The sequence below is a fragment of the Tetrao urogallus genome (assembly GCF_951394365.1).
Source record: "Tetrao urogallus genome assembly, chromosome: 21".
NCBI lineage: Eukaryota > Metazoa > Chordata > Aves > Galliformes > Phasianidae > Tetrao > Tetrao urogallus.
Genome location: NC_136834.1, coordinates 1,040,988 through 1,060,252, shown reverse-complemented (window position 1 = coordinate 1,060,252; position 19,265 = coordinate 1,040,988). Strand labels below are relative to the sequence as shown.

Here is a 19,265-nt window from a genome sequence, read left to right as displayed (position 1 = left end):
ATAGCTTCACAGTGTCCTTCTCTGGACGCTAGTATATTAGATACACCAGCATCTCTGATATCTCCAAATCTTCTCTGTCGGTTGTTCTCAAGATTAATTATTACGTCAGAAACCTCTGCATCCAACCTCAAAGACCTCTCTGCCAGACAGAAATCATACTTCATTGACTCCATTTTGCAAGCAGGAGGAAATGGGACAAATTATGTTGAAAAGTTTGTGTGTAAAACACAATGATGATTTAGGGTAGAACCACAAAGCAGGTTACTGTAAGAGAAGGCCAGTTTGAATCTACTCTACAAATCTGGAAGATCCTGGTGTTGGACACCAACAGTTCCTCAGTAATCCTTTGGGACACACACCTTTGCTACATGGCAGAGGAGCTCTTCTTCGTGGCCTCTAGCCAGAAGATAGTTGATAACTCTTTGCATACTTTTCCTCCTTTGCTGACCTTGAGTTTTATGGCTGGAGTTTATGGAGTTGACGCACGCTAACATTCTGACAAAGATTTCCTAGCATTATCTTTCCCTCTAAGCACGTCAGATTTCCCTGACAGAGATAACGTCTTCAAGACACACATTTACATATATTTATGTGAATTTCCAGGTTTACATCCACATGCAAAATACTTTTTAAAATTATGCTTACTACATTATCTCACATTGTAAGAAAAAAATTGGATTTGTTTTCAGCTTCCGAAATAAGGGCCATTGATTCAATAGGAGAAGCTCCTTAATAATTCAAAGAAGATACAGCCTAAAGGAGAAAAATAAAAAAGGAAAGAAAATGATATCTTCAAGCATTGTTGGTTTCATTCCCTCAGTTCATTGCCTATTTTCCAAAATAAGTAAAAAGCACAAAAGGAACATGAGTTTCTGTTGCGTTATACAAATAGGAAACAAATTACTATAAAACTTTTCCTTGCACATGAAAAATATGGAATTGAGTCTTACATGACATATAAGCAAAAGAGTCCTCGCAATAAAGGTAGATCCTGTGATTTGTTTGGGGTTGCAAGGGGAAAACAAACATCTTCCTCTCTTCTCCTCTTTCTCACTTCTCTCCCATAGGATCTTGAACCTGACCATGAAATACTGTAGGAATCTGGGAGTAGGAAGGGAGTTCCACAAGCAAGATGTCCCGAAATTGGATGATTCATGCACGGAATTGCTGTGTTTACTGTCATCCATACTGCCAGAAATCCAAACTGTAGAAATTACTTTGTCAGCAATTCAGGATTAGTCATAAATCTGTTACATTATGCAGGAATCTTTTATTTTTACTGCCTTTTTTTTTTTTTTAATTAGGAAATTAATGTCTTCTTTTTATCAACATTTATCCTATATCCAAATGGATAGAAATAGTCATGAACCAGCAAAAGAGCCTTAGATACAATCAAAATAGTTTATTGTTGAAGTTGGTATAAAATTCATCTAATAAAAATTACTATTGCAGTTCCCCTCCTGCAAATGCCTGAATGGCATTTCAAGAACATGACACGAATCATAAAGAGAAAAGGATGTGGAAAAAGGGACTAAGAAAGCATAAACCTGTCTATCAGGGAAGAAGCTGCAGTTTTTTGTCTGCGCTGATAACCTTGAATCCCAGGGTAAAGACATGAACATAGAATCTTATCACAGAATCACAGAATGGCTTAGGATGGAGGATGGCTCCAATCTCTACCATGGGCTGGTTGCTCCCCACCAGCTCAGGCTGCCCAGGGCCCCATCAGCCTGGCCTTAAGCACCTCCAGGCATGGGGCATGCACATGGCGGATATTTCTCAGTGTTTCCTTCAATTCTGAGGATTGGATGGATCTAAAGTCTCTATTTCTTAGTCCCCACCTTGAAAAGAACATCCAAGAGTGGGGAAACAGTCGTGAAGAGCTTCTAAGGGCAGGGTGCAAAGGGGCATTTGACTTCAGCTCGTTGTTAGATAGTTTGTGAGCTGTTGCGGTTCAACCCAGCAGGCAGCCAAGTATCACACAGGCGTTCCCTCAATCCCCCAGGGTGGAACAGGGGAGAGAACTGGAAAAAAAAAAAGAAGATAAAACTCATGGTTTTAGACAAAGGTTGTTTAATAGGACAGAAGAAGAAGGGAAAATAATTATGATAATGATGTTAAAAGAATATACAAAACAAGTGATGCACAATGCAATTATGTCTATGAGGTTGTTTCAGAAGCGAGTCTCATTGTCGGACTCCATTCCTTCTGGGGTGCCATGTCACCATAAGTCTTGCTTGCCAAGGCTCAGGGTGGTGCTCTGGGAAGTGTGGTGGGACGTGGGATATGCTTCCAGAAATCCAGTGGTTGCTCCACCACTGTAAGCACATGGCACTTGCCTTGGTGGGTTTGTGGGAGCGTGATATAATCACTCAGAGGCATTTAATGATAGCTGATGTATAAGTTCCAAAGCAAGGAGAACAGTCTCTGTTATATCAGGCATGCCAAGATATCATTCAGGCATCTCTACAGGAAATACAACAGCAGTGCATCATGTCTGCAACCTTATCTCTGGGCATAAGCACACGTAACTGGCCTACAGAGAGAATTTGCATTGAGTGTATTGTTTCTCTAGCCCAGATTAAATACTTAAACATATGAGGGTGTTAAACATATGAGGAAACCCATGCAGCAGCAACCACGGCTGATTGTAAGGCAAGGCTTATGTTATTCCGTATGTTTGCCAAGGAACTGAAATTGTCTGAAAAAAGGCAGGGAACCATATTTGCTGATTAGGTTTCTAGGCCTTTAGTGATGGTACCTACATGAAATTAGAGCCGAGGAACTACACACAGAATAAAATCAGGGAGAGACACCAAGAGGGACAAGATGCTGGGAGATTTACTTTCCAACCCTCTCAAAGAGACATCCAATACCAAGACTGTTTGAGCAAACAGGAGAAGGAGGTCACTCTGCAAGAGGACCCAGCTTCATACCAGTGATGGTGTGGAAGAATAAACACTTTGAAGTCTTTGACTGTGCTAGTATGCTTAACCTTTGCACTTCCTGCAGGATTTCCATGCTGTACAGCCATTACCACACTTTGCAGTTAGGCTACTTAAATTAAGCGGGGTGGTCACAAGAAGGGAGAAGGGAATGAATTTGTTGCTTTGCAGAATTCTTAGAGGTGCATCTATCCTCAGTGTGCATCTATCCTACTCCCCAGGGGAATGCATTTTCAGTTCCCATCCTCACTCAAGAGTGTGCACCAAATAGGTATTTATCTGCACAGATACTGTGCCCCAAATACTCATACACATTTCCACATGTTCCTGCACTTAAATACCACACTCACACACCTAAATATCACACTCAAATATCACACTCACACTATGCACTGAGACAGTGACAAGCTTGATTCCACCTGGAATGTACCAGTATGTGCTCATATGACCCTGCTCTCAGTAGCATGCTTCATCTTTTACAATTAAGTGCTACAAAATCCATAGTGTGACCACAGCTTTTGCAGAAATCCATGGAGCCAGGACAAAACCATACTGCTTTAAGTTTTTTACACAGTTTACTTGATGTGAACATGGAAAGAAATGGAACCCCACTTCTTAGGTATCACAAGCAGAGCCTGATATCCTGCTGGTGCCATTTTTGAGCAAATCCATTGAAAAAATCTTGGTCATGGGAGGTGGGGTCACCAACAGCCCTGAAAGAGACACACAGGAATTTCCCAGCCCTCTGATGGTTCCAGTCAGTCACCACAATGGCCATTATATAGACATTTTAATTGTGAAGACATAAAACCTGTTTGGTTTGGTTTGGTTTTTATGGCATCCAAACACCATTCATCCACCTCATTTCTACCTGTTTTTTTTTTTTTTCTTTTTTTTCTTTTTTTTTCTGTAGGCATCCCCATTGCTGGCCAAACTGCCATGCAGGAACAGGGATGGCAAGCCATTGCAGTCATTTCAGAAGTGAGACATGGTCTATTTGTTGGAAATAATAGTCATTTGTCAGTATATTTCCCAATTAATGGCATCCAAAAAGCCACACAGAAGGAGAGTCTGGAAAGATGCAGATTTGGAGCCACCCCTCAGGAATAGTCAGAAAAGAAGAGGGGACATTTAGCTATAGAATACAGGTTTACGAAGCACACGCACCACGTTGTATGTGTTCAGCCCTGGTGCATCAAAGCCAGGAGACAAACCCTTGCGATCAAATGGATAAAAATTAAAGAGCTGCCCATTCTGGGTCTCCAGTGAGATGGAGGCAGAGCCCAGATGCAGAACACACGGGAACTCCTTGTCAAACACAACTTGGAAGACGCGATCTTCCAGATGATGGAGCTTGATTGTCCGATATTTCTCAGGGATCAGCTCTTCAGCATGAGGCCCAAACTGCTGCATGACCAGCACCCCACCGCGTCCAACTTTGATCTCATAGAAAGTCAGGTTGGAATAGGTGTAATAGCCAACAAAAGGGACTGGGCTTGGGGGAGGAGTCAGTGTTTTCTCTGCCTCTCTGAACGCAGTCTCCATGGCAGTGATGAGATACTGATATGTCTGGGTCACAAGATCTCCACCCTGAGGCCTGGGCCCAGCCATCAGTACAATGAAGCTCAGGCGGAGCTTGGGGATGAGTGAGAAAGTAGCTGAATAGCCATCAAGGTCTCCATCCTTCCTAATGACATCATATCCCAATTGCTCGTTAATCTCCCAGGGCGTTCCAGTCTTGTTGGCAAAGTATTCAGTGGAGCATTTAAACAGAGGTGTCAGCATTGTCTTCACTGTGTCAGGCTCTAGGAGACGACGGTGATAGGTGCCTAAAAACACCATTGCCAGCTTGGCAAGGTCAGCAGCTGTAGAGTACATCTGTCCAGAAGGTCTGTACCAGCCGAGGTCGTAGAGAGGGGCTGGCTGCTGGCTGCTATAGAAACCCACCGCCATCTGGGAGCGGATGGGCGGTGTGATGTCAAAGCCAGTGTCCTCCATGCCCAAGCGGTCCAGGATGTTCTCCGAGATCCATCGCTGGTATTGTCCGTCAGCTGCGTGGTCAGCTAGCACGTGTGCCATCAGAGAGAAGGCCAAATTGCTGTAGTGGCATCTGGAAAGAAAGAAAGACAGAAGCGTAGAATCATTTGAGTTGGAAGGGACCCTAGAAGGTCATGCAGTCCTGCATCAGCCTTACTTTAGTTACACAGGGTGGATATGATTTTGCAAATAACAGTGGCTGGGTCTCTCTCCTCTGGGGAAAGATGCTACTTTTATCAGATCACATGCTAAAGGGAGAGCAGTGATGAGGCTGTGATAAAGTGTTAATGTCTTGATTTTTCTTAGTTCAGGAGACAGAAGTTTCCTTTGTGCACATCAGCTGAGCTGTTTAACTGCTACACACAGAAAGAAGGCCGAAGACAGAAAACTTTAGGTGAAAACTTATATTTGCATATTCTGACTTATTGTTCATCACTTTTCACCAAAAGAATGTGTTCATTCTTTTCAAGAGCAGAGTCAAGAGGTACAGGTGCTTACTTTAAAGGTCTCAAAATCCCAGACGAGTCTCTGGAGATTTAACATGGTGCAATAACTTCAGGACCTAAGCTATCTTAAGACAGTAAAAGCACTTAAAAAGCACTTATAAGTCTCAAAAGCAGAATCCAGTAATGTTGAGTGATTAAAGACATCAAAGTGTAAGTCTTTAATATCCATAACGGGCATTGAGTTTTTGCACTTGAATTAAGTTTAATGACATAAAGATATGAATGGGTAATTTTCTTTCAAACACTTTTTCGAAAATCATGTTTTTAACATATTTGATATGTTAAACATCTCCTCTTACTGAGGCCTACTGAGGTCATAAATTTGGTACCACTTTAGCCAATTCCAGCAAATTTCTCATGACATATAATTTGCCACAGGAATAAATCCATGTTGGACTAAAAATTTATGTCTTAAATTGACTGACGTTCACCTTTCCAAAAAAATATATTATATTAGAATCATAGAATATGCTGAAATTAAAGGGACCCACAAGAATCACTGACTCCAACTGCTGGCTTCACGCAGGGCCCCCCAAAATCCAAACTCTGTCTGACAGCGGTGCCCAAACCCTCACATTTGAAGAAGGTCCCTCCTTCCTTGAAGCAGTCAGCGGTTCCTTCTAATTTAGAATCATCCACAAACTTTCTCAGTTTGCATTTGAGTTTTGCATCCAGATCATTCATAAAAACATTAAAGAGAACTGGCCCCAAAATGGAGCCCTAGGGAAACTCCCTGTAGTGACTGACTGCCAGCCTGATGGAACCTCATTTATTATCACCCTTTGAACCCGACCCATAAGCCAATTTTCTAAGATTACATACTTCATGTCATCATGAGTCTTCAGAAGCTCTAAGCAAATTATTTGAGAATATAATTTTTAAAAAATTGAACATTTTTGAAGAACTTTTCCCAGTTAGTCTAAATCTTTTCCCTCACTCACTGTCCAGTGGATCTTGTTGGAGCTTGATGATCCTTGAGGTCCCTTCCAACCCAGGCTATTCTATGATCCTATGATCCTATGATTGTTCATATTTTTCAGTGTTTGATTGCAGTTCAAGTAACAGACTTAGCACTACACAAATTGCAGCAAGTATCTGATTTAGAGACATGCAGATTTCTACAGATACAGGGTAAATTTCAGTAGGACTTTTTGACAGGACAAAGGGGAATAGCTTTAAACTAAAGGAGGAAAGATTTAGATTAGACGTCAAGGTGAAGAGTGGTGAGGTGTTGGTGTAGGCTGCCCAAAGAAGTGGATGGCCTGTCCTTGGAGGTGTTCAAGGCCAGGCTAGATGGGGTCTTGGAAAGCCTGATCTGGTGCCTCATGTAGTGGGTGGCTGGCAACCCTGTCCATGGCAAGGGGTTGGAACTAGGTTATCTTTGAGGTCCCTTAAAATCCAAGGCATTCTACAATTCTGTGAAAATAAATGATGGTTTAAACTGACTAGGTTAATCTGCCTGATCACTGTTGTAAATCTGCAGATTGACAGTTGAAGGATCATTGGACCGAAGTACAACAATTTCTTTGCCCCATCTGGGGGCATTTCCAAAAGTAACTCTTTCCAACCTAAAACAGATGTATTTAGAAACATAGACTCATGGAATGGTTTGAGTTGGAAGGGATCCTTAAAGGCCATCAGGTCCAACCCCCTGCAATGAGCAGGGACACCCACAGCTCCATCAGTGCTCAGAGCCCTGTCCAGCCTGACCTTGGGTGTCTCAGGGATGGGGCACTCAGCACCTCTCTGTGCAACCTGTCCCAGTGCCTCACAAATACATCTATTTGTAGATGGATGATCTGAAGCTCCCTCTAGGAATAACAGTCTTTTTCCATTGGTCATGGACTCAACCCAAAAGCTCTTAAGTGAAAATATCTGACCTGGTTCCAGGATCAGCCACCAAGACATCATCCTTCAGGAGAGCCAGAGCTTCTTGTGTGTTGCCCTTCCACAGCAGGCTGGTAGATCGCAGCCTCCTAGGGAGACCTGTACATGGAGGAGAAACATTCAACAATTTGGCACAAGTTGAAGTCCAATGTCCTGGTCTGGCTGGGAGGGAGTTAATTTTCTTCAGTGTAGGTAGTGCAATGCTATGTTATGGAATTTGCACGAAAATTTTCTAAAAATGAATTCTCCAAATATATTTTACCAGGACTTTCTAAAATGCCACAGTGCCTTTGCACGGAGCCTATTGGCTCATCAATCCCAGGTTGGGATATGAATTAATTGGGATAGAATTAGATAATTTTTGCAGTTTACAGCTGATTTTCACTCAGAAGCTAAGAGAAAGTCAGGAAGGGTACATGGCATAAAAATGAGCATGAGCTTAATTATGGAAACGTTGAATGAGGCCCTTTTCTTTTGTGTCAGCAGGACTTGTTTTTCTGGATTGGTCTGACTTTGGGATTTGAACTGGAAGAAAAGCTCTTTTTCTGCTTCTATTCCAGGGCTATCTGTGCATCATAATGACTAGATAAGAGATGCACTTAGCATATCTCAGCAGATAATGGGCTTTCTACGGGAGGAACTGATGTGAAAAAACACTTCACAATATCCTAGAGTCACAGAATCATTGAAGTTGGAAAAGACCACTGAGATCATCTAGTCCAACCATCACCACAATGCCCACTAAACCATGTCCCTCAGTGTCACGTGGTGGCCTTTCATATTGCAGAACCTCCTCCTTCTTGTTTTGTTTTATTTTTACAGCCAGGAAATATAACAGGTGACCTCAATGTTCATTTAATTTTCAGTCGAGCTTTTGAAATTGGGCTTCTGCAGCATCAGACTGTCAGCATCCAAGTTGGTTGCTGTGCCCTGATGGTGTGCTGTACATAAATATGTTGGGGAACTTGGAGATAAAAACCAACACAAAGAGAAGCAATATCTGTATTTTATAAACATGTTACAACCAGGTATGCTTCCTCTAAGTATTTTTAGGACATATCCTACATTGGGCTGGCTTCAGGTGATGCTCTGCTCTATACTATTGCAATTTGCCTACAGGTTATTTTAATCAAAGCTTCTAATTTGGGTTATTTTATTCTCAACTGGAATAATGCAATGTGTAATCTCAGCGCTGCAGGAAATCTCAGCACAGTCTTTTTGGCAGTAAATTCTGGAATCCCCACGTTGAGTATTAACAGCTCTATTTCAAAGAGGTTAAAGATCTCCTGGGTCCTGTGAGCTCCTTCTACCACAACATAAGAGTTACACAAGTATGAAAGTAGCAGCAGATTAATAGTCTTCTGCCAGCAAGTACAAAGCTATTAATAGCTCAGGAATCCCAGATCAGGAAGCACGCTGACAGCTGTATTTAGGTCCACAATCAAGGTCTATCTATTCAAAGCAAAGAGGTTTGGTGCCACTTTGACCCTCACCTCTACTTCTTAGAAAAATGAGAGCATTCTGGGCTGGAGTGCAAAAACAGTTATGCAATTTGAAAGTTGTTTCAGGTCAAGCTACTGTGTTGAAAGACACATATATTCACCTTGCATGGGAAAAGCAATTCCCCAGCCCACAGTGCTGCTTGGCCCCTTTCCGAGCAGGTGGCCAGGAGAAGACTCCATTTATCACTGGGAAGTGCAGAGGTGCAGAGCCCATGCTGGTAAATGGCGTCAAGAGCAGACTTTCTTATTCCTGGCATCTGATCTGTTCTCTCTGTGGCCTCTTTCAGATGGCAGGCAGGGAGTGAGCAGTGCTGTCTCACCTGAGAGCTGGCTGGCCATTCTGCGCAAGGTAACAGGCGATGGCTTAAGTGGCATCGAACCTTTTTCCACAAAGATCAGCCCATCTGCTGTGTATCTCTGTTCTGATTCCCTGAACCTTCCCAAAGGGTTTTTAATAGCAAAGTTCTGGGCGTAACGTTCCAAAGGGTCATCCAGAGATGTGACTTTCCCTTCCTCCCACATCTTGTACAGCATCAGGGTTGGAAAGATCTTGGAGACACTGGCGATTCTGTGCAGGAATAAATGTTTATAAAAAGTAAGCATTAAGAAACCCACGAATCAAAAAGTTAGGTGCTCACTACATTAGATCACCAAACTGATCTGCATACAATACCTCTGGTTAATTCAGAACAGAATGACTAACATGCAGGAAAGTAGATTGGCTTAATATCCTTAAATCTGGCCTTCATGGACTGCTACACTGTTCAGTATTCTGCACTGAGTAATCGGTCTTTCAAATGTGTTTTGGCTAAAGAATGTATTTTAAATGATGTTTAAATGATTAAAAGCAATACCAGTAGTGCAGCTGACTTTATGAACTTTGTTCACTTAGTATTTATAAGACGACATATTTTGTAAATTATTCCTTACTAAACATCACAATAAATTGCAAGTCATTTCTTGGAATTTTAAGATTTAAATGCCACAAAATCTTGCATTTCGTATTCAGATTTGCTATTTAGGTGGCTTCCAAACAGTTAAATTTGAAGAAGGTCTTCTGGAAGAAAGAGTGCGAGGTCCTCTCTGCAGGTACACTGTGGTGATAGAGGCAGGGGGGGTAAGTTAATCACAGCTGATGAAGCTTTTCAGAACTGTTTACTCTAAGGATAACATTTGATAGCATGCAGACCATGTGTTTCATGTACAGCACAGTTATTAATCACTGAAAACAGGTCTTTAAAGAAAGCAAATACTTCTTGTTTTCTTTTTGTTATGGTTTTTACCACACACTAAGAGCTTTATTCTGTTTTCATCTAAAATACAATAGCCCATATGGCCTTGGCTTCGTTAGTATGCAGCCTACTTCATACATTCAGAATATAGACTTCCAAAATCCTATTTTTTTTTTATATATATGTATGTGGCACTGTGTTCTTACTGTCCTCAAAATATGTGCTAGCTCTCAGTGTTCAGATTTATGCCCTACACCTTCTCAAAGAACAGAGACTTTCCCATGTGAGAAGAACCTTTCGTGGGTCTCCAGGAAGTTCGCAGTGACTCCATTCAAAGTCAGATCCAACCAAACCAGATCAACAGAAAATAACAACAAAAATTAAAAGAGAGGAAAAAAAAGAGAACAATTCAGTGAGTTACAAGCACATAATTTAGTGACTAGTGATAGCATTGTCTCTCAAAGGTTCAGTGTGACCCAGAAGTTTCTTCAGAATATACTGGGCCTGCGGCAAGAAAAGTCATGGTTTGTGACAGTGGTTCTGTTCCCAAAGTTGTGACTTTCCCTTCCTTTCCTTTATGTGTAAAGGAAATTTTCTCCTTTTATCCCTCATGCCTTCAGTACCTCTGTCTCACCTGTAAATAGTGTACTCATTGGGCACCACTGAGAAGGGATCTGAAGCATTCTTCTTCCCAAAGTTGCCTGTCCAGAGCACAGTGTCATTGTAGATAACGATGGCAGACATGGCTGGTAGACCAGAGTTATGAATCTTTTGGCGTAGCATCAAGTCTACCTGGAGAACAATGGGAAATGATGAATTACCAAATCAGGAGTCTTGTAATGTATGTAACGTGCAAAAGGTGCAGTCCTGTTTAAACTGCACTCATAGAAACAGTACTGAATACATTGAGGGCTGTGATTTCTCTTCCCTTCCTGTTCTTCCAGGTCTGTATGGATCCAATTAGCCAAAGTGGTCTCCCCACAAGCAGAATGTATTGCTTTCTTGACTTTTTCAAAGCAATACTTGTGTTGGATATTAGGAAAAAATTCTTCTCAGAAAGGGTGGTGAGTATTGGAAGGGGCTGCCCAGAGAAGTGGTGGAGTCCCCATCCCTGAAAGTGTTGATGAAACATGGAGATGTGGCACTGAGAGACACGGCTGGTGGGCATGGTGGGGGTGGGTTGAGGTTGGATTTGGTGTTCTTAGTGGTCTTTTCCAACCTTAATGATTCTACGATTTCATCATTGCACGTAAGTTATCTTTTGCATAAAATTATCAAGACAAAAGAAATGGCCCTTCAAGATTAGCGTTTGAGACAAGAATGGGCCAGCCAAATAATGTCCTCAGAATCTCCTCTCTGGATGAGTGGGTAAGGTGGCCAGGTAGCCAGCAATGGAAATAACCACCTTGCTCCAAGACCTCATATACCATCATGGATATGATAGCCAAGTAAAGTATCACACCCACTCGAGCTGCAGATGGAGGTAGAAAAGCCAGAACATCCCAGGGAAGGTCTGGAGCTCAGACAGACTTCAGTGCTGAGGGCAGTTCCAAACATTACTCTGCTTCCTACCCTCCAACATGACACTGAACATCAGCACTGAGAATGGGTCTTGTTGCCCTCCGTACCTTGTTTTTCAAAGTGATGTTTGCATTAATAAATGTACAACCCTAGTTCCAATGGGAGTGCTGGGCATTTCCCATATACTGGCTATCAGGAGGTGGATGCTGAGAGACAGAACCAAGGATCTCACGTTCCATTAAGAAGAGATCTCAGCTAAGGTGAGATCTTTAATGTGAGTTCAAGTGTCCACAGACATAGGCAGAACCTGAGAGCATCTGAAGATACAGTCTTCAGGTGATGGTGCCTAAGACCCCTTCCAATACCTGTGTCTTTCTGTGTATACAGTGTTCAGGTTCTCCATGCCTTACATCATTTGTGAAATAGGAAGAGTTTTACCACATGCAATCTGAATGCTGTCTAGAGTTCTGATTCTCTGCATCTCCACAAGTATGGTAGAATAGGATAATGTTCAAATAAAAGCAAAAATAGTGATCACAGCGGTGAGAGAGCTTCTCTATTATGATTACTTGAGCAAGGGCTCTGCAGCCTGGGAAAAGAGACAAACAAAACTTTGTATTATATGATGGAGGTGCATAAAATCCAGGATGCCTTGTCAGAATGTGGCTCATTTGTACATTCAGATGACCTCCACCTCCTCTGTGCCCTATGTTCTTATTCTAAGATGCTCAGGATCAAAATGCATATTGGTTCCTTCAGAACAGCAGTCACAAACTGCATCAGCCCAGTTCCCTCCTCACAGACCTTCTCCAATGCTTCCTTCAAAATGGGGATTGGGTGGTCCAGTGGTACTGGTTCAGGGTAGCGTGGGCACATCTGCACAGATTCTGATCTTACTTCCATCACAGATGGGTCTGGAAAAAATTTCACAGACAATATACATGATTTGAAAAGATATACTGACAAACTTCAACCTCTTCCAGCAGTCAGCACTAGCTTTATTCATTGTATCATCCAAAACTGAAAGACACTTCAGCACACACAGAATCATGGATTGTGTCCTTCTCAGACAATACAGGACTTGAAGGGAGCACTGTGCTCTGCTATTGTTCATTCCAATGTGATACAGCACATGGGACAAATAGAAGCTGCTACAGAATCATCGAATCATTAAGTTTGGAAAAGACCTCCAAGATCATCCAGTCCAACTGTCACCAGTATTGCCCACTAATAGGTTCCAACTGACTCTGCAACCTGGAATGGGAGACTAAGAGGCTGGGACTACAGAAGACTATGGAGCGTACTTGTCAGTGGAAGTAGACCTGGTGAAATTGCACTGCCAATGTACAGGGAAAGATCTGTGCTTGGTTTCAAGAGGAAAGCAGTCCCATGCATATTGTAACCTCAGAGAATGGATGTAGAAGGGAATTGTGAGTGCCACCTGAAATCTAACATTTAACAATGGTTGGTGGAATACATGCATTGCTGTCATGGTTTTATGACTGTGCTACACGTGAACTGTTGACAGTTGCACAAATGAGTTTATCAGCTGTCCTCTGAATTAGCAGCATCTTGCATATTCTAGATATGCCTTAAATTTGGAGGGCAAGCAAAGACTCGGTGTGAAATGATAACCCTTCTACTTGGAGCCACTGCTTTCCCAGTTGATCCCAAGGGTCTCAGAAACATGGCTCCTTTGCTCTTCAAGTTCTTCATGCTTCTCTGAGCATGAAGCATTAGAAATACAGATGAGAAGATGAATAGCAGTACAGGAGCTTTGAGCTGACTGGAGCCTACAGCAGCCTAAGATATTCTGCAAAAAAAAAAAAAAAAAACAACCCACACATTTGAAATCTTTCTAGACATTATTGGTCTATGAAGTACATCTGTCACCCTCACTGTGGATTTCATGCCACCTTTGGGCTACTCTGATCCAGCTACACTGTGTATATTACATCTTTGCACATACGGTGTCTTGAGTCTGTCTGCTGAGTTTACAATACATCAATAAAATTCCAGTGTGAACTGGGAACTCATGCCAGTTCAAAGATCTTACAGGAATAGCAAAGGAAGCAAACCCACAGGGAATGTGAATTAAAGTGCCTTTTCCCTTGATATACCGAATAATCTGTGTTAAAGATGGGCCAGAACGAGGACCTGGAGAACTACATGCCTGTCAGTTTGGCTTTGATACTGGGGAATGTTATGGAATAGATCATCTTGAGTGCCATCATGCAGCCCATACAGGACAAACAGGTGATCAGGACGCTTGCCACGGGTTTATGAAAGGCATGTCCCACTTGACCAACCTGATCTCCTTTTATGAGAAAACGACCTGCTTAGTGGATGAGTGAAAGGCTACCAAGATTTTCAGTAAATCTTTTGTCAGTTTCCCACAGCTTTCTCATGGAGAAACTGGCTGCTCATGGCTCAGATAAGCATACACTTCACTGGGTGAAGAACTGGCTGGATGGCTGGGCCCAAAGAGTTGTGGTAAATAAAGTTAGCCTAGAGAAAAGACAGCTCAGGGGAGACATTATTGCTCTTCGAACTACTTCAAAGAATGCTGTAGTGAGGTGGGGGTGGTCAGTCTCTTCTCCCCAGCAAACAAGTGACAGAACACAAGGACTTTGTTTTGCTGGGTAGGTTTATATTGGATATCAGGAAAAACTTATTCACTGAAAGGGTTGAAAGGAAAGCACTGGAACATTGCCCAGTGAAGTAGCTGAGTCACCATTCCTGGAAGCATTTAAGAGATGCGTGGATGTGTCACTGAGGGACTTGGTTTAGTGGCAGACTTGGCAGTGCTGGGTTAGCGACCGGACTTGATGATCTGAGAGGATTTTTCCAACACAAATAATTCTGAGATTCTATGAAGGTCAGAAGTATTGGCAAATCCATCAGGAACTGAAGATGTTCCTCCCCACCTCAATTTTCTTTTGTGTGTGAGCTCCTTTGGAAGAATTAGACGGTACCCCATCAACCCAATTTTCTGTGTTCTCGCACCAGCTAATGTGGTAAACTTGAGTGCAGTCAGCTCTCATGGGGTAAGATGTCCACAAGGGGAGAAAGATCAAGCTTAAGGCTGTCTACTCACTGGGTTCCACCTTGGGGAGGCTGTACTGCCACAGAAAGCAGCCTGTCATAGCAACAGACAGCAGGAAGAAGAAGATGACCAACACATGAATCCACTTCACTTCCATAACAGAGAGCTTGAGGAGGCCTCGACTGCTGGATGCTTGCTGAAAGCACAAAAGACATGATCTCAGAGGGAGTAAAAGAGAGGGAAAAACAGTCTTGCATGGATATGGGATAGGTGAAAAAGGCACATGCAGACAATACAGCTCTGTAGCGACACGGACTAAATCCAGTACTCTTGTGACCCAGCTGGCCATAGATAGACGCTGCAATAATTAGAATCAGAGGTGGTTTCTTGTTTTTCACTGCAAGACATACTCTCCTCACCTTGTTGGTTTTTTTGGTTCTTATGGAACTACATCACTCATACACTGAGAGCTTGCCTTTTAACCTTACTAGAGCTGAAAGGATTCTTCTATAACTCTTATTTCATCCCTTCTGAACCACCATAACTTATTCCTGGATATATTTTCCAACCCCAGAGTCCAGCATCTGTTCATGGCAGTCACCAGTCTGAGAAGATCCAGCTTTTCTAAATGAATGATGGAATTTTTCACCATATACTGACCTTCTGATTTGCACCTGCAGGTCTCATTATATCATGTACCATCTGCAAGCTTGATATTTACAGAGGCAACGCTTCAGAAAACTAGCTAATGTTTTGGGGTGATGCAGGTCTCTCAGCACTGGAGACCATCCAGGTTGGTAATACAACTATATATAAATGTTATACAAAAATAAGGAACAGATGACAAATGATTAGGTCTGTAAGCATGAGCTCTGCTCTTTCACTCACAATAAGAAGTAAACAGAGTGCTTCAGAAAGTTTGGCAATTAATGTTCTGTAACATACAGCCTGCAGTTTGCATCCAGTATGGCCTATGCTACAAAGCTGTTTCAGGTTCTCTGGACACAGCTGTAGTAAAGACAGACTAAAATAATTCTTACAGATTTCCACATAGCCCTTTTTCCTTTTTTTTTTTTTTTTTTTCCTCTTCCTCCTTTTTTTTGACTTACAAGATAGTCTATAAGATGACTTGGGCTAGAAGAGACCTTCAAATCTTATTCCAACCCCTTGCCATGGGCTGGTTGCCCCCCAGCAGATCAGGTTTCCCAGGGCTTCATCTAACCTGGCCTTGAGCACCTCCAAGAATGCAAGAACTTCTGCAGTCAATTAGGTCTTGTCACAGCAAGATAACCTGCACAGCGCCTTCCATCCTTCCGCACGGCTTTGTGGCTCTGTAAGGATGTGTTTGGGGCATCTCATCCCTGCTGCTGAAAGTCCTGGCTGCAATTCTGGGTTGCAAATCTGGCGCCACTTAGTCACATACATTTCTGAAGGGGAAACATGCTGCAGATTGTTCCACAACATCCTGAAGACTTCCAGGATGGGCTCAGATGCACTTCCTGCAGGCCCATGCTCAAGCCTGAACGTCACACAGCAAACGTGCAGCCCATATTCCGTCTGCTAGATTAAGTCCCGTGTTCCTAGAGATGGGAATGGCCTTGGGACACCATTTACTTCCATACAAACACTCTCATCTCCTGCCCTCGTAGGCACTGAGGACAAGCCCATGTATTGAGTTCTCTTTAATCATCCCCACAATGGCAGCCTTCGGTTTCTACTGACAGACATCCTAGAGCTACGATGAGATTATAGAATCATAGAATAGCTTAGGTTGGAGGGGGCCTAAAAGGCAGACTAAAATAATTCCAAGCAGTTCCAACGCCCTGCTATGGGCTGGCTGCCCCCTGCTCCAGTCAGGATTGCCCAGGGTCACGTTCAACCTGGCCTTGCAGTAAGAGTGGTAGAAGGCCCTCTTTGCCCTTGATTTTTCTTGAACTTAACTCCATCATAATAAGGTGACTTAACCGGGAGGCCGCAGTTTCTCAGACCACTTTCCTTGATTCACTGAGAGGCTGATTCCTGCATCTCTGAGAACAGGGAAAGAAAAAGATTTTCTGATACATACACTGGGCACGTCTCACAAACCCCAACTCCCCAGACCACTGAGGACACAAAGATGCTGATGGTGAATTCCAGTCCTCGAGTCTGAGGACGCTTTCTGCATCTCACTTACATGACTGAACAACCTACATTGCTAGTAGCACAGGCACAGCAAGGCAGGGTGAGGGAGGCTACTAAGCACTTAGACACATAGGAATGAATGCAAACACACATGGGAACAAGTGCACACAGCTTCTGCATGCTACATCTCACTGAGCTCATCATGGAGGGGAAGGAGTGGGAGTTTCACATAGACACCAAGGTACACCATTCTGCCCTCTCCCCATGCTCATCCAATTCCAGAACATACCATCACCAGAAGCTGTCTCAGTCCCAGAGGACACTGTCAGACATCTGTGCGTGCCACAACAAATCCAGGCTGTCTGATCTCAGCCCCATTAAGGGCGGAGCAGAGTTCCTTGCCATGCTCCTAAATGTAGCTGCTTGTCACAGGAAGGTGCTTCTCAGTTACTCCAGCTGAATGGTCTTTCATCCCTGATCTGTTTTGCTGCAAGTTTCCCTGTCCATTTTACCCATGCAGGCCCTCCTGAAAGTGCTGCTGATCTCCCTTGGGCAAGGAGATTAAGAGATAGGGACAGAATGGAATTTGCTCTCAGGAAAGTGCCTGAGAGACTGAACGTTAATTCTCCCTAATGCTTCTCTGCCACGTGTGTGAATCACAGCTGAAAGCATGAGGGCTTCACTATCTATTTATAGAAGCTTCATCTCCTTCTGACATCTGAACAGGAGGCGATTAACTCATGAGATGGGCAGCCCCTGTGTGCCTCCAGCCAGCCATCCTTGCACAGGTTTGGGAGGGGGTGGAGAGGGCTGTTTGCAGGGAGGTGGAGAAGTTTAAAACATGCTCTATGCTTAATCCTGCACAGCCTTCTGGATTTCCCCTGCACTGATAGCCAAGAGTCATTCCCAGCTAACAGGATCACTATATATGGATGGGGCTGGTGTTTTCCTCCCTGCTCGCTGCTGGAGGCTGCGAAGGAAAGTGAGAGATTGTGATTTGCATGAAGTGAAGCCTTACCCGCAGCTGTAACCCCTCCATGGCTGCTGAGAATTCTCTTCTCATCCCTTGTGCTGTCTGTCTCCATAAACAAAAGGCTCACAAAACCCTCTGATAAAGGGAAAATAATTTAAAAAAATGACATTAGCACAGGAAATTAATATATATATATAAAAAAGGAGTAGGAACCAGGAGAGAAGTCAAGACAGGGAATACTCTTCTGCTAACACAGAGTAGCAAAGCTCAGACCAGCAGAGCAGCAGGAATGGACTGGTTATAGGCAGAGAAAACAATATCCCAACATCTAGCCCACAGAAATGCCTTCCCTCCCTCTAGTTCCTGTTTGGCAGGACCGTGTATTCAAAGCAAGAGCTGGACTCAAGCTCTGAGACCTCTCAGCTCCTACAAACACCTTCATCCCACCTCCTGAATGCACAGAATTCATAGAATCACAGAATCATTAACACTGGAAAAGATCAATGAGATCATCCAGTCCTACTCCAACCCACCCCCACCATGCCCACTGTGTCCCTCAGTGCCACATCTCGGTTCTTGAGCACCTCCAGGGACAGTGACTCTCCACCTCCCTGAGCAGCTGTGCCAGTGTCTGAACACTCTGAGAAGAAATTTTCCCTAATATCCAACCTGCACTTCCCCTGGCACAACTTGAGGCCATCACCTCTCGACCTACATCTGATACCTGGGAGAAGCAGCCAACCCTTACCTCACCTCACCACAACCTCATTTTCACGTATATTTGGAAGTGCTGAGAATAGTAGCATAAGTGGAAAAATCCCTTTTGCATTCCCAACTATCCACAGCAAAAAAGTCAGAGCTCTTACCAGCCTTGCTGCTGCCTTCCAGGTTGCCGTGCTGATGAATTTGGGACTGTCCTGGAGTTGCAGATGTTAAGAACATCTGAAGCACTAATCCCAGCACCAATCAGCCTCTCTGAGCACAGATTATTTATTGGCCATGCCTCACCCCTCCTCAAGCAGTGCAGCATCTGTCCAGATCTACAGCCAAAAGGGAGCATTACTGGTGATTTCAGGGTTCACACAGCACAGCAGAGTGCAAAACTGGGCTGGAAAGGTGAGGTGGAGGGGTGGGGAGAAGTAGTTACACGCTGTAAGCAATGCACTGCTATTGTCATGTAAAAGTGCGTATCAATGCTTTCTGAAGAGGAAGGAATAGTCACGCTCCATTTATGCACTAAATCCATGTTGGAAATAACCTCACGGGTTCTGGCATGCTGTTGTTTTCTTCCCATGTTCATAGATGAGGATATTCTCTTCATTACCATCGCTTCAAGAGGAGTTGGACTCACTGATCCTTAATGGTGTCTTCCAACCTTGGATATTCTATGACTCGATGCAGTATCTCTGCTAGTTGCCCAGACTCTGGATGGTGCCCAGACTTTCCACCTCGAACGAATATGGCCCAAGTTTGCTGATCAGGGCTGCAGACAACC

At 43.4% G+C, this 19,265-nt stretch overlaps 1 protein-coding gene across 1 annotated transcript; it reads right to left on the bottom strand.

The window, feature by feature from the left end:
- Positions 1-4,076: 4,076 nt before the first annotated feature.
- On the bottom strand, positions 4,077-17,860 carry LACTBL1 (lactamase beta like 1; the record flags this gene model as incomplete). Its single annotated transcript, XM_079545356.1, has 7 exons — positions 4,077-5,055; positions 7,369-7,474; positions 9,198-9,445; positions 10,744-10,897; positions 12,431-12,544; positions 14,728-14,872; positions 17,816-17,860. The coding sequence occupies 7 exons, from the start codon at positions 17,858-17,860 to the stop codon at positions 4,077-4,079; spliced, it is 1,791 nt and encodes a 596-aa protein (XP_079401482.1).
- Positions 17,861-19,265: the final 1,405 nt, after the last annotated feature.